Consider the following 14,846-nt stretch of genomic DNA (forward strand, 5'->3'; position numbering starts at 1 on the left):
GCGGTGCTGATGAGAAGCCACAGTCCTGCTTTCCAGGCTGGATGTGGCTCTGGGCAGCCCGGTCCAGTGGTTGTACATAGCAGGGGGGTTGAAACCAGGTGAACTTTGAGGTCCTTTTCAACCCAGGCCATTCTGTAGTTCCTCAGGCTGCACCATGGCCACTCATCAGCCAGCAAGCTGCCTAGAGCCCCAGCTCCAGCAGAGGTCTGTAACAGCCCTTGCCTTGCCCAGCCTAAGCAGGCAGCCTCACTCTAGCTGTCTTCACCAGCACCGCAGCAAACCCTGCAGCACCTCTGGACCTTACCTGTTGTGAACTGTGGCCCTGTGAACTGCTGGAGCTCTACTGCAAGTAAATGCAAGTTCAGAGACAATTTCTAGTTTGTTAAGTGACAACCCAGGACTTCAGCAGGTTTCAAGACAAGCTTTAATTAATTAGAAGAAAACAAGAAAAAAAAACCTGTGATACACTGCTTAAGTTCCATCACTCCTCCACCAGTTTTACTATTCATGTGGCGCATGCTTTTATAGCCCAGTTTCCAGTTGGCTAACAGCACACTAAACCTTTAAACAGTAGCCATTGCACAGCAATAAACACCAGCGCTAAAGTCAACAGAGGACTCTCCAGCCCAAATCCTCTTGTGCTGAAGTGGGTTCAGTACGGTAACATTTCTTACTTGTTTCAAAAGAGCAAAACTCAGTCCTTTCCAAGATGCTCTGCAACACATTTTGACCATCTGCATCTTCTGAACAAGCAAATTCCTGTGTTTTCATGGCTCCATCCAACATCATTTTTAGCCACACAGCGGTTCAGGTGAGCACAGCTGTTCTTGCCATGTTCTCCAGCACAAGATGGACTCCCTTCTACAAACACCTCACAAAGGTGTTTTAACAAAAGCACTGCCAAGCTCCCCTTCAGAGATCTCTGCTGATACCAGCGTTTGGGAACTTGTTTTCTCCGAGTACATTTTCCCTGGCAAATACTTGCCAGTCTGAGGAAAAGCTTTTAGCTTCTCTGCTTTCACATATCTCAGCAGGTTAATGATCGCAGCCGGTGTAACTCCAGGGATGCGGCTGACTGCACCGATCTGCACACAGAAACAGAAGTGAGTTACCCTACAACAAACCTAGACTCTGAAGCTAGTGAAAACTGATACCAAAACCTATGGGTATGTCCTTCCCCGCACCTCCTCACCCCTTCATGCCCCTTGGAAATACACAGGAGGGATTCTACTGCTATTCAACCTCACTGTGGCCCAGTATCTTACCGTCTGGGGACGGCTGGAGTTCAGTTTCTCCCGCACCTCTGCTGACAGGGATGCATCGATAGCAAAGTAGTCTATGTCCTCTGGAAGTCGGAGGGCTTCATCTCGACGCACTTCTTCTATTTCCTGCTGTTGATTGACTACGCACCACTCGTAAGCAGCTGTGGTGCAGGGTCAGGGAAACAAGACAGACAGATATGCTCACATGAAAAGACACTTGTAGAAGCTCCTGGAAGCAGAATGGGTAACTCCACCCAGATGATCAGAACATGTGAGGAAGCATCCAGCCTCCTTAAGGAGCCTAACTTAGAGTATTTCAGAAGAAATCATACTCTTTGATTTGGTACAGGAATTAAGATACACAGCTGCTTTTTGCTCTTGTTCCAAAGAAAAAGGAAAGAATGGTCTGTTTGATAGAGCAGTGAAGAAGAAAAACCCAAAAGCAAATACAAATCACAGAATCACAGAACTGTAGGGGTTGGAAGGGACCTCTAGAGATCAAGTCCAACCCCCCTGCCAAAGCAGGCTCCCTACACCACATCGTACAGGTAGGTGTCCAGGCGGGTCTTGAATAACTCCAGAGAAGGAGACTCCACCACCTCCCTGATCTCACTCCACAAAGTGAAACTCAGGTGCTCAAACAGAACTGTGGCCTATGGCAACACTCTGATAACAGCACTTACCTTCACTGACCAGCAGAACAAACTGAAACACACAGGAATGAATGGGCTGGTGCACCCCTTACTGAACAAACTTTAGCAGGTCATAACTCTCTATATATGCTCTATATATACTCTATATATACTCTATATATACTCCATATACTCTACCTTCTATTTTCAATCTCTCAGCCAGTTCCCTCCATTCAGCAAACCTTCTCAGGGGCTCTGGGATAGCCCTTGCCAGAATCTCCATGTTGGCCTCTGGATACCGAAGGATGTCAAAGGCACTGTGGAGAACACGAGTGAGTTTTTACAGTAGATGAAGGACAGTTATTCACATCAGACAGCATTACAGCAATCCCCAGCTCTTACTTTTAAAGATGGACACATGCAAATCCACCAGCCAGATGAGCAAGCAGTCAGACAAGAAAGCTTTGTCTGTATCCCTTACCTGAGAGGTGATCTTCGATTGCTACTGATGGGAACTTCTGGTACCAAGTGGGACCATTTGGATACACTGAACTGAAGGGATTTTAGTGTTGCAATTCCATCTTCTAAAGCAGCCCTCATCTGAACGGCTTGCTCGTATCGCTGCTGTGACACACACCCAGCTTCCTCAAAGCCTGCAGAGACAGACAGTGGTAAATGAGACAGAGGTCTGCAACCAAGCAGGGCTGCAAATGGCAAGAGCCACCGCAAGGACATACCTCTGTGGGTCAGCCTGGCATCAGCATTGTCAGGCCGGAGGGACATGCGGAACTCCACGCGGCTGGTGAACATCCGGTATGGCTCAGTGGTGCCCAGAGTAGTAAGGTCATCTATCAGGACACCCACATACCCTTCGGTGCGACTGACAATGAAAGGGGGCTTGCCTTGGACCCGTAGGCAAGCATTGATCCCAGCAATCACGCCCTGGGCAGAGAGAAAGCAAATAAAAACGACTGTTAGTTCCTTCAAGGCCAAAATATCTGCACATCTGCAGTGAACTTGCTGGAGTTCAAGAAGGATCTGGACAATGCTCTCAGTTATATGGACTGATTTTTGGGTGGCCCTGTGTGGAGCCAGGAGCTGGACTCCATGATCTTTGTGGGTCCCTTCCAACTTGGGATATTCTATGATGCTAAGGGCCCATGAGTACAGTTGCATCTTGGGAATGCAACAATCCGGGCTGGTAATCTAGGAAGTTTTTTCTTTGCAATACTATGTGCTCTGAAGAACTCAGCCCCTGCCGAGATGCCCAGAGACAGGAAACACATATCTGTATGTATTCCAACATATCTGTAGTTGTACCCACTGCACAGCCTCTGTACTGAAATATCTGTCAGAGCTGACAATTGCTTTTGTAACTTCAGTGTCGATAACTGCAACTGCAGATACCACTGCAAGCCCACAATCAGAATGAGCAACAATTAAGAACATGTCATTAGCACAAAATGGGCCTACTTCAATGCCTACCAAGGACACACACCAAGGTAACATCCCTTCCTGAGCACAGAGCATATGCCATCGGATTCACTCACCTGAGCTGCAGCTTCCTCATAGCCTGTTGTGCCATTTATCTGGCCTGCAAAGAAGAGCCGCTGAACGAGACGAGACTCGAGAGAAGCAGTCAGCTGACGGGGGTCTAAAAAGTCATACTGCACTCCATAGCCTATGACAAACAAGACAGACCTTAAGGCAGGGATATGGAAGGTCCTTACTTATCAACAAAGGCAAACAGTGGGACAAGATGACTTATCGACTTTTATTTACAATCTAGAAACAACCAAGGAGAAACTCCCGCATTCAAGAAATAATGTTCTCTCATATTACTTTGGTTTGTTAGGCTCCAAGGAAAACGTGTTGGCTTCCTTTTACTGTTTTTCTTTTTGGTTAACTGATAACCAATATGAAAAATAGATATGAAATTCATCCCCTCACCTGGCTGTAAGATCTTGGCTTTCTCCAAGCCTGGGATAGATCTGATCACCTGCTCCTGGAGCTCAGGTGGCAGAGTCATTGACAGGCCTTGGGGGTAAATGACATCGGACTCCAAGCCTTCAGGCTCCAGCCAGACCTGATGTTCACGGTTTGGGAAGCGCAGCACCTTTGACTCAAAAGAGGGGCAATATCTGCAACAGGAAACAGCCACAAGTAACATTTAACATGGATTAAAGGTAGTTTTCCAGAAGCAAAGCAAGGAAGGTGCACAGCTTCAGAGACTCACACCATTAAGAGCCCCATATGATGCCACATCCTTACCGGGGGCCCTTTGTTGTCTCCCTCACATGATCATTCAGGTGGAGGTTATCAAGGACAATCTGCTGAGCTTTCAGGTTAGTGTGAGTCAGGTAGCAGGACAGCTGGTCTTCTGGCTGAAAGAGGCCAAAACTCAATGTAAATGAATCCAGTCACAATACCCTGCACTCTCACCCAATGATTCTGTTCTGAGGATCTTCAAGGGCTTTTTTGTGACAGTCTGCTCTCTGTTCCTGTAGAAATACATAGGACTTAAAATGCTATTACCACCTCTCCGCTCCCCATTTACAGAAGGTTACTGCAATTCCTATGAGCTCTGGATCAAGCCCTGGACAACCTGATTCAGTTATGCATGTCCCTGTTTCTTGCAAAGGAGCCGGACTAGACGACCTTTAAAGGTCCCTTACAACTCTAAGGATTCTATGATTCTATAACTGCCCAAAAGGAGGTCACAGTGACATGCAAGTTGGGTAGCAGTGACAGGATGAGAGGTAACAGCCTTAGGTTGTGCCAGAGAGGTTTGGGTTGGTTATGAGGGAAAAACTCTCTAAAAGAGTGGTCAGATGCTGGAACAGGCTGTTCAGGGAGGTGGTGGAGTCACCATCCCCAGAGGATTCCAGGGAAAGGGCAGGTGTGGCACTCAGGGACACAGTTTAGTGGGCCCGGTGGTGACGGGTTGATGGTTGGATGACATGATCTTAGAGGTCTTTTCCATCCTCAATGATTCAACCACACAAGTCCCTTACAACAACTCGCTGGCTACTGTAGCTTGCCACTCCCAGAACCACTCCCCAGCTCCCCGTGCAGCTGCCGTGCGCTGTCCCACCTTGATCCACACAGCCTTGCTGAGGAAGCTGAAGGGCACAGGAGGGTTGTCAGGTACGCGTTCCTCCAAACCACTGAAGTTGATGGTGTCTTTGGCCAGGCGGGGTGGTGTCCCAGTCTTCAGTCTGCCCACAGTAAATCCCAGTTTCTCCAGAGTCTGGGCTAGCCCCACAGCCGGCTGGTCTCCCAGGCGCCCAGCGGGATGTGTTTCCAGCCCCATAAGGATCATACCCCTCAGAAATGTCCCAGTGGTCAGGACGACGCTCCCAGCACACACTGTGCTACCATCCCCTGAAACAGTATGTTCAGAGATGCACATATTTCGCTGCCGTTGAAGCCCTGGTATAATAAGCCACTCAGGGCTTATGCATCTCTTATTATTTGGCATTTCAATAGCAGCAACGTTAATAGCAATAATTCTAACAAGCAGAGTGTACAGTTACTCCTTTTTTTTCCTTATTCCCCCAGGCATTTTACCCAAAGTTGTTCTGCTTTATATTCCTGACCTTATTTTGGAATTCCTGTTTACAAGATCAGTGAAAGGTAACAAGGCATGAGACTGCACTGTAACAGGACACTGCTGTCCAGAAATGTTACCTGCAGCACACCCTGTTTGCCAAATAAGGTCTCAAACACAGCATGGAATTCAGAATCACGAGTCTGAGGAAGTTCCTGCAATCTCCCAACACCCAATCAACCCACTGATGCTTTCCATTGTGTTACAGATGTTAACACGGTTTAATCTGCATCCAGCCTGAAGTGCCTCTGTTGGCTCATCCAGCTTTCTCACAGATGAATCACACGTTTAACCTGCGGCTACTCTTAGCGTACAGTGCCCAAGGGTGCTCACCGCGGTACCCACACATACCCAGAACGACGCCAGTGACTTGGCACTTCCCAGGGCGGTTTGCTTCTGGCTCTGTCAGGAGAAGGTCCTCCACAGACGCCTCACGGACTGTCAGCAGGGGGGTGCTCAGGATTTCGTTCTGTCATGAAAGGAGTCACCACAAAAATCTGCCACGTTCTGAGCCATTTGGGCCACTGGTGGCTGATGTACACCCAGTAAGTAACACCGGATCTCCCACATTAGCACTTTCATTCTTAAGTGGCCCTGAGGTAGCAGCAGGAGCTGACAGCACACAGCACTGCCACCATCGCTTACAGCACTGCTGCACACCTCAGACAGAGCTCCTACTCTGCATAAAGCCACATCACTGCTGGCTGCATCTCTTTTACAAATGTATGAGGGCTGCTCTGAAAGTAATGCCTCTCAGCTTGTTATGTGGGCTCATTATGTCAGAGGTGGATGTTGGTGGTACAGCAGAAAAGGCTGAACTGTCCTGTCTTTATTCTATTCCATGATGTTGCTGTGTGACAGATGGCAGCAGAGGGGCAGCCTGACAACATGGTGCCTGACATGGAAGTGTGTATGAAGCAAGGTGTGTCAGTGAACTCCTCCATGCAGGTAACATGGCACCCACTGACATACATCAACATGTGCTTGCATTTATGGAGAGCAGAGTGGATGTGAGCAGGTGGTGTGTTTCACACAGTGGGTCACCTCTATGAGTGCAGCAGGCAGGTTCTTATTCACTGCTAGCAAAAATACAATGATATTGGTGGTTACTACGCTGAAAAATAGAGTTTTGTAGCTGATAATCTGCTCTATCAACCAGTGTTACAGCGCTCTCGGTCTCTATTGCAGTTTGCAGGGCAATAAATGGGAGGCATTACTTTCGGAGCGCGCAGCACAGGCCGCACACCCACCTGCACTCGGTCCCGGTACCGCCGCCGGTCGATCTGCGCACGCAGCCCCCACACGGCCGGGCCTTTGCTGCGGTTGAGCACTTTGTAATGCACCCCGGACACGTCGCACATCCGCCCGCACAGCCCGTCCAGGGCGTCCACCTCCCGCATCAGGTGCCCCTTCCCGATGCCTCCGAATGACGGGTTGCACGACATCTCTCCTGCACCAAGCACACGGGGACACCCTCAGCACCGCCGCAACGTGCGGCCCCGCCGCCCCCGGCCTCATCCCCCGGCGGTACCGATGGTGCCGATCTTGTGCGTGAGCAGCAGCGTGCGGGCCCCGCCGCGAGCGGCCGCCGCCGCCGCCTCCGTGCCGGCATGGCCGCCGCCGATCACCAGCACTTCGTAGCGCGGGGCCGCGCTCCCCGCCCGCCGTCTGTGTGCCCGCTGAGCCGCGGGCGGCGCCAGGCGGCGCCATGCGCTGCAAAACAACATGGCGGCTGCGGGCGGCCGGAACGGGAAGCGGGGCGGGGGGCGGGAGGCGGCTCGGCTGGCGTTGGGGCTCCCCCTGGCGGCGGCTCGTCCCGGCTGCTGGCGGGAGTTTTGGTTCCCCGAGAGCGGCGGCGCCGCCTGGAAGAGGAACTCGCCCTGAGATTCTTCCCGCCGAGTCGCGCTCGCTTCCGCGTGGGTGCGTGAGGCTCATGGAGGAGACGGCGGCGGGCAGAGGGCAGCCGAGGCAGAGGGCGGCCCGGCCTCGCGGCTCACGGGGTAGAGGCACCGCGGCACGACGCGGATCGACCGCGAGGGGTGATGCGACCGACGGGCATCCCACGGACGGGGCTCCACGCGCGGTCGTGCCCAGGGCACGAGCTGAGTCCACCCCGGTGCCTCGAACCCTGTCGGCGCGGAGCAGAGCGACGGGCGGGCTGCGGCTGAGGGAGGTGCTGTCGCAGCTCAGCCTGGGCCGGCAGGACGTGTCGGAGGCGTCGGGGCTGGTGAACCACGTCGTGTCCCACCTGATCCAGGCCGTCCGAGGGAGGGACGGCAGCTTCAGCTCCATCAGCAGGCTGGGAGCCGGCAGCTACTACGAGCACGTCAAGGTGCGAGCGGGGCTGGGGTAGCGTGGGGCAGGGGCGGGCGGACTGCGGCCGAATAGCCTCAAGAAGGGGAGCTATAGACTCAAGAAGGGGAGCTATAGCTTTTCCTATAGGAAAGAACGGGACAGGCCCTTTAGCGGGGGCTGCAGTGATTGCACGAGGAAAAAAGGGTTTAATTAAACCTTGATCGTAAAAAGAGGGTAGGATTTGGGTTGAATATAAGGAAAAAGGTGTGTCACAGGGAGGGCGGTGAGGCAGTGGCACAGGTTGTTCAGGGATGTGGTGAATGCCCCGTCCCTGGAGACTTTCAAGGCCAGGCCCCGGGCAACCTGCTCCAGCTGTAGGTGTCGCTGTTCGGTGCAGGGCAGTTGGACTAGATGGCCTTTCAGGGTCCCTTCCAGCTGCAAGGATTCTGTGCTTCCATGACTGCTCGCTGGACCATGGACTGGCTGTGATGCTGTACCAGGAGGTGGTGGTCAGTGGCTGCTTGACCTGCAGCAGCTCGGACCTGTGACCACCGGGGGAGCGGTGTCACTAAACTGCTCTTCTTCACATGAACGCACATCAGTCTGGTAATACAAATTCATCAGAAATAAGGTAATGTTTCACTCCAGATGTGGAAAATACATCCAGGTGGTTGTAGATAAAGCTTCAGCTTTAGGTGAAAGGCAATACAACCTAAGGTGATGCTTGTGTTCTTGTCCTTTGCAGATATCTGAACCAAATGAGTTTGATATCATGCTTGTAATGCCTGTCACAAGGCTGCAGCTAGATGAGTGTGACGGCACTGGAGCCTATTATTATCTATCGTTCAAAAGAAGTCCAAAAGAGAAGTATATGAATAAGTTTCTAGATGAAGATGGAAAATTATCAGCCGACAAAATGCTGCAAGAACTAAGGCGAATTATTAAAGAGGAAGTAAAACACATTAAAAGTAAGTACTGCACAATCAGGTTTCACTCAGGCACACTAATAATGCATCTGCAATCCCATATATGCAATATGTATCTTTCCCCTCACTCAATTATCCCTCGGGGCATCATAACTGAAAGTGAAACCCTCTCTTCCCCTGTGATCTCAAGCACTTATTCTAAAAATCACCATAAATGCACCAGAGCAGCAAAAGGAATTACATTACTTGAGTCAGATAATGCATTACTGAATGTTACTTCATAGCTACCCATAAAACGTATTGCATTTTAAAGTGCTCTTTTTCCTCATAAGCCTTTGGCCAAGTTGTGGACAAATCTCTAAACGTTTTCCACAGTCATCTGATGTTCCCTTGTCGTTCCTGTTCATTAGACAGCATTATGGTGCCTACAGAAGACATCTCAAATAGTCACAATATTAAAAATAAACAGAGAAATCATGCGAATGCTTCAGGTCGAGAAGAGCTTCTCTTTTGTAGAGGGAAGCCTCATCTGGCCTCCTTAATTTCACCAACCCTACAGGATGAAATGCTTGAGGATTCTGACCAATTACTAATTCCTATTCAGTAAACATCTTAATAACCTCCAAAAAAAAAGATTACTTTCTTTTTTGTTAGTAGATGTGGAAGTAACCGTGAAAAGGAAAAAGCCCGGAAGCCCTGCAATAACTCTCCAGATCAAAAAGCCTCCAGCAGAAATATCAGTGGACATCATCCTGGCTTTGGAAGTTCAGCAGAGCTGGCCTCCCAGCACACAGGACGGCCTCAACATAGAATGCTGGCTAGGAAGAAAAGTCAGGAGAGAGTTCAGACATAAACCCATTTACTTAGTGGCCAAGCAAAACAAAAAAGAAAAGCTCCTAAGAGGTACTTCGAATACAGATAATAAGCTTAATAATTAATTACTTTCTCTGCAACTTGATCACTTGATACAACTTGATAAATGCCATAAAAAGGGTATCCAGGTTCTGCTCAGTGTTCTGCCTTCAAGGTATGGATCTCTACATTATCTTGGGTACGTCCAGATAATGATTGAAAGCCCCCTTTAAAGCACCAGCCTGGTAACAGAGCTTATCCCGTGCTGAAATCTAAGGCTGATAATTGCACTACAGACAGTACAGTAACCAGCACTGTCTCAAATCTATCAGACAGATGCATATGTAATGTTTCCTGTACTAGTGCTGTACTTAACAGCAACATCCGCTCCTTTGTAAAGAAAAAAATTAAAGGAGGTGTGTAAAAATACACAGAAATCCCTGAAAACGGCGCTTGTTCTACGCATGTTTTATACTTATGCAGGAAGTAAACTATTCAAGGTAGATTATTTCCTCATTGTACTTTGGTATGGCTGCAGGACGACTGTTATTGTTTGCTGTTTTTTTTTTCCCAGAGCACTCTCACCATGCCCACGTTGTTTGCAGAAACATTCCAGCTTGGGACTGTATGAAAAGAATTGGGTCTTTTCAGCCAAAAATGGTTCTTGGCAACCTGGTGTATTTTTTAGTTAGCACACCAATCTTACCAGTGCCACATACACCACCACTGCTCTACTGGGCTCTCTATCCCAGTGAAAATAGTAATCAAAGCAAAAAAGGCAGGGACACAGTGTAATTTAGGTAAAGAAACTGATGTTTTAAAGATAAGGGGCTCAGCTGCATTAATCCCTGTTTGCAAGCATTCCCAGCAGAATAAAAAGAAATGCTTTGTAAGAGTTGGCTGAGTTGGCTAGTGACAAGTGACAGGATGAGGGGAAATGGCCTCAAGTTGTGCCAGGGCAAGTTTAGGTTGGATATTAGGAAGAATTTCTTTACAGAAAGGGTAGTCAGGTACTGGAATAGGCTCCCCAGGGAGGAGGTTGAATCGCCATCCCTGGTTGTGTTTAAGAGCCGTTTGGATGTGGTGCTCAGGGATATGATTTAGCGTAGGGTTTTTAGAGTTAGGGTTCTGGTTAGGCTGCGGTTGGACTTGATGATCTTCAAGGTCTTTTCCAACCTGGGTAATTCTATGATATCACTTCAGTCACCTGCACACAGAAATTCAAACCGACCTTCCAGATTTGTTTACTCCAAACCAGGAGGGTTAAGCTGTAAGGCTGAATAACACAGAGCAGAGATTGAACGGCAGGAGATTTCTTAATTCCCCAAATCACATTCAGCAAATTCAGGAAAGCTGAGAATTAAGCTTAATTTTAAAAACCAAACCCAAACGTCCTTGAGAATATAATGAAAGCATCCAGCCAAGCCTGTGTAGTTATTTGTAACTATAATATTCCAATCTTGTCTGTATGGAGTGGTTGAGCAATTAAGAAGGAACTAATTTTAGTAATTAATGAATTAAGAGCTTTAATTTTTCTTTTTCCTACTTATAGACACCAATATTTACTGCTCTGTAACTATTTCGTACTCACCCCTTTAGGAAACACCTGGCGACTCTCTTTCTCTCATATTGAGAAGGCCATGCTGAACAACCACGGCAGCATAAAGACGTGCTGTGAATCTAATGGAGTAAAGTGCTGTAGGTTGGTATCCTGTCTGAATATTTTGCTTTAAGCTATTGTTTGTCCAGCACTGTTTCAGGTTAACATTAAAGAATCTGGTCATTAAATAATTGTTTAGAACAGGGAGTAAGAATATGGCTTTTATTCATTAATTTTTGCATTGTTGTTCCAGAGTAGTACAAGCACGTGCTCACTGAACACATCTGACTTGCCTTTACTCAAGCAGTAACAAATTACTTTGCAGGTTTATGCTCCAGATTTGCCTGTCAAAGCAAACAGATGCTCCCTGCCAAATAATCTTTCCCCAAATCACTCATCTTTAGAAATACTAGCTCCAAAGTCTGTTGACTCAGCTTCATAAGCAAATTACACTTTGTGGCAAGGCAATTTATTAAACGATGGTGAGAAAAGAACTGAATGGGATCAGGATCGATAGATGTAATTCTTCACTCTAATAATGATTGGTTCCACATTTCTTTGAAGAGTAAAACCAAAACCTCATCAGGTACAGAACCTACTTTATGGCAAACCCACTTTTTGGTTTACTTGATTTTGCCCTGTACAGAATCAAGAAAGCCACAAGGGTATTAATGCGTAATTCTTTGACTTTGCTTTATGAGTAGTATGAGCTATGCTACGTCCTTGCCTAGCCATGTACTGAACTATACCTCTTCACCTCACAGAGTGCCACAGAAAGGCACTCTTGGACTTGGTATAAACCCAAGTCCAAAGGACGGTTTTAATCTTAAGCGGTGCTCCAAGTTCAGGCTATACTGGTAGCACCTGCAGGAGGAGACCATATCGTGCAAACACAGCGCTGATCAACACCTTGTATTCCTGTGCCGCGGTGGCCACCAGTGGAAGCGGTTCACACGCCAAAACTATTTTTCACAGTAGAAATCTTTCACTGCTACTCTGCCTTCATACGCAGTGCTTCTAGGGATATCCCCTTTTGCTCTACTTACTTTCAGGTTTTATTCAAAGCTTTACTGAAAACGTTCTTCTATTAAAGTAAACATAATTGCTTTACTCATAATTATATATTTATATATTTATATAATTATATAATTATATATGAATCCCCCCTGTGGCGCAAGTGGTAGAAGTGCCGCTCTGCTACACAGAGGCTCGAATCCGGGGGGTTGGACTCGATGATTTCTAGTGTCCCTTCCAACCCGCATGAGACTATTATTATTATTATTAAATATCTAAAATACATGTTTAGAACTGACTACTAAAGGTACGTAACTAACTCATTTAACAGGAAAGATTGTCTCAAACTCCTGAAGTATCTCCTAGAGCGACTTAAAATGAAACATGCAAAAGAACTGGAAAAATTCTGTTCGTATCATGTCAAAACCGCCTTCTTCCATTCATGCGTCACTTGGCCAAGTGACACAGACTGGCAGTATGAAAACCTGGAGCACTGTTTTCAGAAATACCTGGAATATTTTCTGCGTTGTCTGCAGGATTCTCAGCTGCCGCACTTTTTTATTCCCCAGTACAACTTGCTCAGCCTGGATGATAAAGCAAGCAATGACTTCCTTTCAAGACAAATAAACTATCAGTTGAACAATGGATTCCCAGTATTTCACCAGGCGTAGTAAAAAAAGAAGTGTTTACAGTAACTATCTGAAAACAAGTAAAGTAGATCTGTATATTTTAAAACATATGTTTAGCACTTTATATCATTTCTCAGTAGTTTAATACTACGGAGAAACAAAACCAAATCAGGAACACTAACAGAAAGCTGCGTATTTCAGTTACGTTGCATAACTGTATTCCTTTAAAGAACCAGGACGTTTGAATTAACGTTTGATTGGAACAGTTACAAAAGTAACCTGACTCCAATGAGAAAAGTTCTGACATGGAACGATGGTTAAAACAGAAGAAAAGGCACCTGCCAACATGAAAATTCAGCAAGAGAACCAGGCCTGAGAGCTTGGCCTTTGGCCTTCTAACAAGGCCTAGGAACAGACATCCCCAAAGCATGGCTGAATACCTCATACCAGTGCCATCCTGAAGATACCACTGGTACGCATATATATATATATGTATGTGCGTATACCTGTGTATATAAATGCCTATCTGTATATAAATGCCCATGCCATAAATATATATATATATATATATATAAAATATATATATACTACAAGAAATTGAGTTGCTCAAGTGTGTGCAGAGAACAATGAAGCTGGTGAATGGACTGGAAATCAAAATGTGAAGATCCTGTTGGTCTCTACAACTACCTGAAAGGTGGCTGCAGTGAGGACAGCATCAGTCTTTTGTAACTTGGGAACCAGTTTAATGCTTTTATAAACGATCTGGACAGAGGACTCAAATGCCTATCAGACAAACTGAAGTAGGACGAGCTGTTGCCTTCTTTGGAGCAGAGACACCATACAGAAATTCTGACAAACTGGAGAGCTGAGCGATCATCAGCTGCACGAAGTTCAACAGTGGCAAGTGCAGGATTCTGCACATGGGATGTGGTAAAGACTGGGGAAAGCAGGATGGAAAGCAGATCCAGAGAAAGGGATCTGGGGGTTTTGGCTGAGAGGAAGTTGAATGTGAGTCAGCATTGCATCCTTGCAGCCAAAAGGGCCAACTGGTGCATCAGAGCTGAAGAGCAAGGTATACAAGGAGCAGCTGAAGTCCGTGGGTGTGCTCAGCACAGAGCAGAGGAGGTGAGGAGAGGCCTGATGGCGAGTGCAGCTCCTCACACAGGCAGCTGAGGGCAGTGCTGAGCTCTGCTCTGTGTGACAGCAACAGGGCCTGAGGGATCCACAAGGAGCTGCCTCAGGTGAGGGGCAGCTGGGGGTCAGGGACAGTGTCTGCACCAGAGACAGTCAGGTCCTGGAACAGCATAGAAAAATCCAGGTTGAAAAGACCTCTGTGGACAGGCTCCTGAGGAAAGGCCTTTTCAACCTGGATTATTCTGTTAGCAGCGCTATACCTATGACAGATTACAGTATGTAAGTATAATGCATCATGTCTGCTTGTTGTTTTAGTCTTGCTAAGTTTACAATCAATAATTATTTTCACTGTCATAACAATTAAGGTTGAGATTAATAATCCCCAAATCACTTCTGCTGCTGTGTACTGTATCCTACCTCAAATTGCCTTTTTATTTCTAGTTGCTGCTATTAATGGGCATCTTTAGTATTTGGTACATACACATACACACACAAACTCATTTCCCGGTAATAACTGTAACAGCTTTTATACATGCATATTTGCCATACCAATCATAGCGTTCTTCCTAGTAGTGATTTGTGTTCTTTTGTAATAAACAGGAATCTTCAGTAAACAACAACTGTATGTCCATGTGTACCATAGAATCCTTCAAACTCACTGTTGCAATCTCTATACACTTACTGGCCAGGTAGTGCCCAAAGCTCTGCTTCTGGATTGTGATAATTATTTGTATTTCCTATGCAAATGCAGCCATCACCTTCAAACCATCTTCAAATCATACTACGAATATATGTGTCATGGTTCATTTTTTCTTACACTGAATACACATTAGGAAAGGACTGTAACACTTCCTGGTACTAATGCTGTGAGGATGATAAATACTCAGCATTT

General features: G+C 46.9%; 2 protein-coding genes across 3 annotated transcripts; one reads left to right on the plus strand and one right to left on the minus strand.

Moving 5' to 3' along the window:
* Positions 1 to 401: 401 nt before the first annotated feature.
* Positions 402 to 7,238, minus strand: MTO1 (mitochondrial tRNA translation optimization 1). Its single transcript, XM_015859070.2, has 12 exons — positions 7,036 to 7,238; positions 6,755 to 6,954; positions 5,856 to 5,973; positions 4,989 to 5,278; positions 4,166 to 4,278; positions 3,845 to 4,035; positions 3,445 to 3,575; positions 2,632 to 2,836; positions 2,376 to 2,547; positions 2,093 to 2,211; positions 1,266 to 1,423; positions 402 to 1,085 (listed from the first exon to the last, which is right to left on the minus strand). The coding sequence occupies exons 1-12, from the start codon at positions 7,229 to 7,231 to the stop codon at positions 873 to 875; spliced, it is 2,106 nt and encodes a 701-aa protein (XP_015714556.1). The 5' UTR covers positions 7,232 to 7,238; the 3' UTR covers positions 402 to 872.
* Positions 7,198 to 14,591, plus strand: CGAS (cyclic GMP-AMP synthase). Of its 2 annotated transcripts, none has more exons than XM_015859073.2 (5): positions 7,198 to 7,836; positions 8,545 to 8,767; positions 9,380 to 9,628; positions 11,177 to 11,279; positions 12,523 to 14,591. In XM_015859073.2, exons 1-5 carry the CDS (start codon positions 7,213 to 7,215, stop codon positions 12,860 to 12,862), a joined length of 1,539 nt encoding a protein of 512 aa, XP_015714559.1. In that variant the 5' UTR covers positions 7,198 to 7,212; the 3' UTR covers positions 12,863 to 14,591. The 2 variants fall into 2 exon arrangements, with proteins under 2 accessions (XP_015714559.1, XP_015714560.1); XM_015859074.2 differs by having other exon boundaries at positions 9,383 to 9,628.
* Positions 14,592 to 14,846: the final 255 nt, after the last annotated feature.

This window comes from Coturnix japonica, chromosome 3 (assembly GCF_001577835.2).
Source record: "Coturnix japonica isolate 7356 chromosome 3, Coturnix japonica 2.1, whole genome shotgun sequence".
NCBI classification, from domain to species: domain Eukaryota; kingdom Metazoa; phylum Chordata; class Aves; order Galliformes; family Phasianidae; genus Coturnix; species Coturnix japonica.

Coding starts and splice junctions, on each gene's coding strand:
- MTO1 (XM_015859070.2), bottom strand. CDS start 7,231: ATGTTGTTTTGCAGCGCATGGCGCCGCCTGGCGCCGCCCGCGGCTCAG. Junction 4,279..4,988: donor GCAAGGCTGTGTGGATCAAG/GTGGGACAGCGC, acceptor GGCCTCTTTCAG/CCAGAAGACCAGCTGTCCTG. Junction 1,424..2,092: donor TGAGAGATTGAAAATAGAAG/GTAGAGTATATG, acceptor CCTGCACCACAG/CTGCTTACGAGTGGTGCGTA.
- CGAS (XM_015859073.2), top strand. CDS start 7,213: ATGCGCTGCAAAACAACATGGCGGCTGCGGGCGGCCGGAACGGGAAGC. Junction 8,768..9,379: donor GGAAGTAAAACACATTAAAA/GTAAGTACTGCA, acceptor CTTTTTTGTTAG/TAGATGTGGAAGTAACCGTG. Junction 9,629..11,176: donor AAAAGAAAAGCTCCTAAGAG/GTACTTCGAATA, acceptor TCACCCCTTTAG/GAAACACCTGGCGACTCTCT.